This window comes from Ornithorhynchus anatinus, chromosome 5 (assembly GCF_004115215.2).
Source record: "Ornithorhynchus anatinus isolate Pmale09 chromosome 5, mOrnAna1.pri.v4, whole genome shotgun sequence".
Classification (NCBI taxonomy): domain Eukaryota; kingdom Metazoa; phylum Chordata; class Mammalia; order Monotremata; family Ornithorhynchidae; genus Ornithorhynchus; species Ornithorhynchus anatinus.
Genome location: NC_041732.1, coordinates 62,338,421 through 62,346,902, shown reverse-complemented (window position 1 = coordinate 62,346,902; position 8,482 = coordinate 62,338,421). Strand labels below are relative to the sequence as shown.

The following is an 8,482-nucleotide window of genomic DNA, read 5'->3' as shown; positions in this document are numbered from 1 at the left end:
GGCAGCGGGGCGCTGGGGCCGGCGGGGTGGGAGTCAATAGGTGCAGGTCCGGGCTGGCAGGTCCTCTTGTGGGCTGGTTTTGGGGGAGCCGGCTAGCTGAATCACGGATAGCGACCTGGCTGGGCAAGACATCCACTTACTCTCCCAAGCTGGAGGTGGCAGCCCGGGGCCGTGGAGCCTCGAGGGTAGGTGGAGAGGGCTGTCACGTGTTCTCGGGAGCTGCCCATTGGTCCGGGTTCCCATTCCCTGCATGGCCAGGGGAGAGTCCAGCCTGCCGATCCCCTCCTTGGCAGAACACGAGGGTTCCCCCAGCGGCTCCAGCGGTGAGTCAGCATCAGCTGGGAAGAGACCTGTGTGGGCAGAGGGTTGGGTCGCAGAGGGGAGGGGAAGCCCGGGCAGTGGTGGTGGAAGACCGGAGAGCTCTTCTGGTCCCCTTCTCTCAGGTCTCAAAGATGACACCCAAGTTTGGATTCCAGGCCTTCCATGACCCTCCAGGAGTCCGGGCCCAAGACCATGGCCGCAGGGAGCAATTCAGCTCTGGCAGTGCCGGGAGCGGGAACCCCTTCTCTTCCCTTGGGAAACAGGGGCTGGAAAATTTTGGATTATCTTCCAAAATATCTGAGCGGTGACAGCCAGTGATAGTTTCTGCTACCCTTCATTGTCACCCCTTGTTTAACCCCCCTCCAATCCTGTACAACCCAGAGGAAACTGCTCGAGGAGTTGGGAGCTGAGAGAGGGTTTGAGAGGTGAACGTGTGTGCGAGTGTGTGTCGGGTGGGTTGGGGGGGTGTCATAGGCCTTACACTCCCAAAATTCCCTGGGCTAGGATAGCCAATAAAGAAAATGGGAAATTGAATTAGAAAGACAAAACGCTAAAACGCAATCTGAAAACTATAAGGATATGTCTGTACTCCTCTTGCATACATAACGTGTGTACAGGTTGTGGGGGCTGTGTCTCTGTGTGTTTATTCCATTAGAATGGAAATTTCAGGAAAGCAGGGGTACTCCAGCATGATCTAGTGGAAAGAGCATTATTCTGCGAGTTAGGAGACCTAATCCCAGCTCTGTCAGTTCCCTATTTTTGACTTTGGGCCAGCCACTGCACTTTTCTGTGCCTCAGTTTTCTTGTTTGTAAAATGGGAGTTAAATACCTGTTCTCCTTCCTATATAGACAGTGGGCAGGGACTGCATCTGATTAGTCTTTGTCCCTCAGAGTCCTTTTCCTCCTCTTCCTTGTCTTCCTCCTCCTCCTCCTCCCCCACCTCTTACTGAGATTCCAACTTCTGATAACGTCTCAGCATTCATTAAAGCAGATCCCCTGACTGTAACAACCTCCTCACTCACTGTAGTGAGAAGAAGGCCTTATGCTGCACACGATAAGCGCTCAATAAATATTGAGTGACTAACTGGCTGACTCTTACCAACAGGGAAACCAAGCCACAGACGAAGCCCCTTCACATCCACCAGAAGGATCCAGGCATAGGGGCCAGTTCAGAGCCCAATCTCTCTTCTCCTGTGATGGGTGGGAGTGAAGGAAGTCAGCGTGCTGGGAGCAAGAGTTGGGAGGGGAGTTCAAGATTTTTTTTTTTATTGGTATTCGTTAAGCAATTACTGTGTTCCAGGCACTGTACTAAGCACTGGGGTAGATACGAGATAATCAGGTTGGGCACAGTCCGTGTCCCTCATGGGGCTCACAGTCTTAATCCCCATTTTACAGATGAGGCAACTGAGGCACAGAGAAGTTAAGTGCCTCGTCCAAGGTCACACAGTAAACACTCTGTTGAGCTGGGATTATAAATAATAATAATTGTGGTATTTGTTAAGGGCTTACTAGGTGCCAGGCACTGTACTAAGCACTGGGGTGGGTACAGGCAAATCATGTTGGACACAGTCCCTGACCCACATGCGGTTCACAGTATTAATTCCCATTTTACAGATGAGGTAACTGAGGCCCAGAGAAGTGAAGTGATTTGCCCAAGGTCACATAGCAGAAAAGTGGCAGAGCTGGAATTAGAACTCAGGTCCTTCTGATTTCCAGACCTGTGCTGTCTCCATTCTAACACGCTGCGGGGTGGTCCCTCAAAGAGGTGGAGGAGCACTAGGGAATAGCTGGCTTGGCCCCTTAAGCTTTCGTGGGTCAGGAATGTGTCTGTTTATTGCTATATTGTACTCTCCCGAGCACTTAGTACAGTGCTGTGAACAAAGTGAGTGCTCAATAAATACAAATGAATGAAGTTTACAGATCTGGGGGTGCGGGAGGACTCATGTTTCACCCACTTCTGGAGAGAGGTGTGTCCATACGGCTGAGGGGTTCCTGATCACCCAGGGCTCCTTCCCCCTCCCCCATCCCCTGGAGTGACAGTATCTTTTGGAGTGACAGCTCCCTCAGTCAAATCAGATCAGGGCAGGGAGCCAGGGGGTGGAGGAAGGATCCATCGGCTAATCAGGTCACACGGGCAAATTAGAAGGGAGGAGGGAAGGGGCGGCCCGGCCAGGCTTCTTAATCTTGACCCGCCGCCTCCTGGGTGCTCTGTGTACAGTGGCCAAGACTTCAGAGGGGAGAGCGGGCTCCCAGCAGCACACTTCTATGGTCGGGGTCTGACCCCCGAGGGGAAGAGGAGGAAAAGGAGTAACATGGCCCAGCAGAGAACCGTCCGGGTGTCCCTGGACTCCCCCTCCTATGCCGTCTGCGTGGTGGGCACGGAAACCTTGGTTGACATCTACGGGTAAGACCCTGGACCACCCCTCTCTGCCAGGTCCCCTCACCCCCGTCTCTCCACCTTCTTCGGATGGGCTATGCTGCCCGGTCAGAAACTTCACAGAACTGGTTCCTGGCCAGGGTATCAGAGGGGAGAGTGGATGTTGTTTGTGCCAGGTGAAGATGGAGTTGGCAGCCGAGCCGGAGAATGAGTAATTCACCTTGATTGACTTGTGCCTGCGCTGGGCAAGTTGCTCCTAAGAAGGCAGCCGGGCTCTTAGGGGAGGATGGAATTCTGTTAGATTTTGGTGGCACCTGGTGTCCTGGTGGTCTGGAGTCTATGGGCATGGTTACCTGGGCTCCCCAACTTTCCTGTGACTCGCTGGGCCACCTTTATAACAATAGTGGTATCTGTTCACTGCCTATTATGTACTAAGTCTTGTACTAAGTGCCGAGGGAGATGCAGGGGGAATCAGGTTGGACACAATCCCTGTCCCACATGGGGCTCCAAGTCTAAATGGGAGGGAGAACAGGTATTTTTTCTCCATTTTACAAATGAGGAAATCGAGGCCCAGAGAAGTGAAGTGATTTATTCGAGGTAACACAGGAGGCGAAATGTGAAGCTGGTATTACAACCAGGTCCTCTGACTTTCGGACTCGTGCTCTTTTTACTAGACCACATTTCTTCAGCCAGCTAGTTCCCCTCCTCACCTGACTCTGACCGGTGAGGACTGTCAGAAAGGACTAGTTCCTCAAGATGTTTGTCCTGCTTTGGGTGGTCTTGAGGAAGAGATGGCAGGGCAGAGACCTGCGGACTCGCACCATCACAGCCAGTAAGTCCAGTGGAGTCTGCCCACTTGTTTGGTGAGGAATTTCTGGGACTGTGTTAAGCTGGGGCACGGGGTGGGTGTTTGGGCCCTGCCTTACCCCCTGTTTTGGCATCGAGGGTCAGGCCCAAGGTAGCAGGATCCCCATTTGGACTGTAAGTTCACTGTGGACAGGGAATGTGTCTGTTATATTGTTGTGTGGTGCTTTTCCAAGCAGTAAGTACAGTGCTCTGCATGCAGTAAGTGCTCAATAAATATGACTAACTGACTGATCTCTGGCTGGAGGAAGGATGTGGAGATGTCCTGTCTGTTCATAGGAGCTGAGCTCTGAGGGCTGGGATGGAGCAAAAAGAAGCCACTTCCCCAGATGTTCAGGGAATGGACTCTCCACCAATGGATTATTTGAGGGCAACAGATAGTTCTCCCTCCGCTGAGGCTTCCCGAACAACCAAAACTTTCAGTTCCCACATATGACAATCCAGGTAAAGCGTGGCGTAGTGGGAAGGGTATGCGATCTGGGAGTCAGGAGACCTGGGTTCTAATCCCATCCTCTTCACTTGTCTGCTGGGTGACATTGGGCAAATTGCTTAACTTTGTTGGGCCTCTGTTTCCTGTTCTGTAAAATGGGGATAAAATGCCTGTTCTCCCTCCTAGTTAGACTGTGAATCCTCCTGTAGGACAGGGTCTGTGTCTGACCTGATTGTATTGTGTCTATCCCAGTGTTTAGTACAGAGCTGAACGCAGAGTAAGTCCTTCATCAATACCACAGTTATTATCATCAATCACTATCATTACTGTTATGAATATTAGTATTATTATTGCACACCAACTCTGCTCTTTCCCGGCCCCTACCTGTTCTGGAAGAGTGAGGTCTTGGCTGCCTCGTGGTGGGGAGGGGACAGGGAGAGGCTGGTGAGAGACCAAGATGCCTTAATAATAATAGTAACAATAATAATATTGTATTTGTTAAGCACTTACTATGTGCCAGACACTGTTCTAAGCAATGGGGTAGACACAAAATATGTGAGTTGGACACAGTCCCTGTCTTACATAGGGCTCTCGGTCTTAATCCCCATTTTACAGATGAGGGAACTGAGGCACAGAGAGGTTAAGTGACTTGCTCAAGGTCACACAACAGACAAGTGGCGGAACCTGGATTAGAACCCGAGACCTTCTGACTCCCAGGCCTGTGCTCTATCCACTAGGCCATGCTGCTCCTCTACGGGATGGGGGTTCTCCTCGTGCTGGGTAGAGGGGAGCCCCTGAAAAAACATAAGACCCCCAGATCTAGCGAGGGGCAGAGATGCAATTTGTCCTGCAGGGGCTATGGGTTTGAGATCCGGTATCTGCAGATTGTAAATGTTGGAGTGGTTTCTCATTTTGCTATTTCCTCCTGTTGAGGGGAGGTGATTCTCATGGGACCTACTTGGACCTACTTCCTTTTGGTGGGTTATGGGTTACCTTTGCCCACCCAAGTCTGGGAGGATCTCCCTTCTTTGGCGGAGACTAGCCGGCTTCACTTTAGTGTACGGTCTTGGCCCCTCCAAAGCCAGGCAGAAGTGGCTCAGGGAAAGAGCAGGAAGCAGGGAGGAGTAACGCAGATTTCCTTTGGGACCTCTCAAGCAGGGAGTTGGAATGATGCCACTCTCAGGCTGGGCTCTTGTGCTGGTTTTCTGGGGGCTGGGAGGGACAGGCATGAGGAGGGGACAAGGCAGAGCCAAGTTGGAAGTAATAACAATAATAATGTTGGTATTTGTTAAGCGCTTACTATGTGCCGAGCACTGTTCTAAGCGCTGGGGTAGACATAGGGGAATCAGGTTGTCCCACGTGGGGCTCACAGTCTTAATCCCCATTTTACAGATGAGGGAACTGAGGCACAGAGAAGTTAAGTGACTTGCCCACAGTCACACAGCCGACAAGTGGCAGAGCTGGGATTCGAACTCATGAGCCCTGACTCCAAAGCCCATGCTCTTTCCACTGAGCCACGCTGCTCCGTGCTTCTCCTACTCTCTCAAGTAGGAAGAAGAGCAGGTTTAGTAGCCCCCCAAACCTCCCAGAGTCCCAGTGGATGACTCCAGTGCTGCCAATACCACTGTCCACATCTTTTGGGGGCCACCTCCCCAGCCCTAAGTTTGAGGTGGAGTCTTCTAAGAAGTTGGAGTGTCCCTCTCGGGACTGTATATTCCTTGTGGGCAGGGAACACATCTACTAACTCTGTCGCATTGTATTCTCCCAAGTGCTTAGTACAGTGTTCTGTACACTCTAAGCGTTCAATAGATACGATTGATTGACTGGTGTGCATCTGGGGCTAGAAGCTCAGCTGTTCTCAGCAGATGTTCTAGGGTGTGCTTTGGAGGAGAGCTTGTTGGATTTCTCAGGAAGGTGTCCCGGCGGCCTGGTTTGGAGAGGGCCGGGCTGGAGCCGAACAATTCAGGGGAGAGGGACAGAGGCCTACAAGGCCCTGAGTTAACATTTTACAGCCGGACTGGGAAGGACTCTGTCTCCATCTTCCCGGGGGACTAGATGGACCTACAGTGCATCAGAAAGGATTTAGGTCAGACTGCATGGGAGATGGAATATTGGACCTGGCTCCCTAGGGTGATTGTGGACTCTGCCTCATGGAAAATTTCCTGGAGTGGATGGGATGCAGAGGAGTCAAGAGGCTGGGGTCTGGGCTAGGTTATATCCCAGGCCCCGGATGGAATGCGTGTGTTTGTCGGGAAGGCCGGGCTCTGGCCGGGCTGAGCCCTGGAAGGTGTTTCTAACCTGCACCACCCCATGAGCTGGGGACCGAAGGGCAAACCTCCTGGCTCCTAGCAGTGGGGGCTGAGGGGAGGCGGGGAGGGGTGGCCTCCAGGGTCGCGGTATGGGGGAGAGGCAGTTTTGCAATCACCTGGGAGCCCCAGGCCCCTTGTCGAGAGCCAATCACAGTTTGCTCTGGTGACATCATGGGAAGTGATTAACCCAAACCGCATTGGGTTTCGCGGCAGTGGCAGTTTGGAGAAATATTTTTGTTTCATCTATTACGGGCTGAGTGCTGACAGAGCAGGCCGGCTCCAGAGTCGGGTGGGACACAGGCCCTCTGCCCTGGAGCTCCCGCAGCCAAGAAGTGGCTCACCTCAGGGGGCCAGAGACAACCGGCCAGTCAGGAGCCCGAATGATCATGGCTGACATAGCCAGTCCCCCAATCAGCCGGGACTTAGTCTTGCCCTGGGGGCTTCTAAGAAAGCCCCAATTTCTGCCCAGTGACAGTACTGGGGTCCTGATGCTGACTTTGAGAAAGTTCCCTCATCCTGCGGTTTATCTCTTCCTCCTTGGGCCCTGGAGAGAAGGAGTGGGGAGTGGGGGCAGGGAGAAGCAGGGTATGCCTGGTAGGGCAGAAGGGGAATTGGGAATCTGACTTGAAAGAAAAACAAAACCGAGGTCCTTACATTTAGTCCTGATGTGGCCTGAGCATGGGCAAACATCCCTCCGCCCTCCTTCCCTATTCTCGCCCAACTTGGTGGCTTTGGAAGGTATTGACTTTGGCAGCGCCTGGAAGCCCTGTCACACCAATAAAGATCTCTAGGTGGAACAAAGCCCAAAACAATCCCACTGATCCAATCTTGGACTTAATTAGCCCAATGTACTGGAGGCAGGAGGCCGAGCCCAGGGTGGCAGAGGGTAATGAGTGTTTATTCACTTCGGATCGGGGAGACGGAGCAGAGGAGACGATGGTGGAGGTGGAGACCTTGATCTCGGTTGGTAACTGCAAGTTTCTGTGGTTGGCAGGAGATGGGGCTTAGTCAGTCGGTCAATCATATTTATTGAGCTCTTACTGTGTGCACTTGAGAGAGTACAATATAGCAATATAAAAGATACATTCCCTGCCCTCAGTGAACTTAGGGTCCAGAGTTTACAGGCGTATCTGCTTGGCCTTTCAGCCTGTTCCACTGTCTCTCTGATTTAGGTCCCCAGCAATTCCTATAATCTCTTCCCCTCCTGAAACCCCAGCCTGCCAGCTTTCCCTCCCCGACCTGGTCTTCATCTTAGAAGCAACGTGGCTTAATGGAAAGAGTATGGGCTTGGGAGTCAAAGGACATGGGTTCTAATTGCGGCTCTGCCTCTTGTCTGCTGTGTGACCTTGGGCAAGCCACTTAACTTCTCTGTGACTGTTACATCATCTGTAAAATGGGGATTAAGATTTTTGAGCCCCATGTGGGACAATCTGATTACTTTGTATCTGTCCCAGTGCTTAGAACAGTGCTTGGCACATAGTAAGCAGTTAACAAATGCCATTATTATTATTATTGGGCCTTAATCAACCAATCAATCACTGGTATTTAATAAGTGCTTACTATGTGCAGAATGCTTGAGAAAGTACAATAGAGTTGATAGATGCTATCCCTGCCCACTGAAAGTTTACTAGGTTACTAGGGGGAGATAGACATTAAAATAAATTACAGATAATCAATCAATCAGTCACATTTATTGAGCTGTTACTGTGTTAAGAACACTGTACAAAGTGCTTGGTAGAGTACAATACAAAAGAGATGGTAGACACAGTCCCTGTCTAGAAAGAAATAGGTGGGGGAAATAGACGAGTATTAGTATATTTACATAAGTGCTCTGGAGCTAGAGTGAAAAGCAAAGCGCTTGAAGAGAACAAAGCCAAGTGCATAACTGACGCAGAGGGAAGGGCACATAAAGGAAATGAGAGCTTAATCAGGGAAAACATCTTGGAGATGTGATTTTAGGAGGGTTTTGAAGGTGAAGAGAGTGATGGACTGGTTGATTTGAAAGAAGAGGGAGTTCCAGGGCCGAGAGCTAGGATCAACTTGGTAGCAGTTTGGAAGGAGAGAAAAGGGTGGGTTCTATAGCTGTTATGAAGGTAGAACTGACAGAATTTTGTGTCACTGAATGTACCAGATGAATGAGAGAGATGAGTCAAGGATAGTGCCAAGATTACAGGATTGTGA

General features: G+C 51.1%; 1 protein-coding gene across 1 annotated transcript in view; it reads left to right on the top strand.

The window, feature by feature from the left end:
* The first annotated feature begins 452 nt into the window (after positions 1 to 452).
* LOC100085150 (protein-arginine deiminase type-1-like) overlaps positions 453 to 8,482 on the top strand; it is a 68,015-nt gene continuing 59,985 nt past the window's right edge. Inside the window, exons 1-2 of the mRNA XM_029065958.2 lie at positions 453 to 625; positions 2,540 to 2,725. Of these exons, the coding sequence (XP_028921791.2) occupies positions 453 to 625; positions 2,540 to 2,725 (359 nt within the window). The remainder of the gene's footprint in view (positions 626 to 2,539; positions 2,726 to 8,482) is intronic.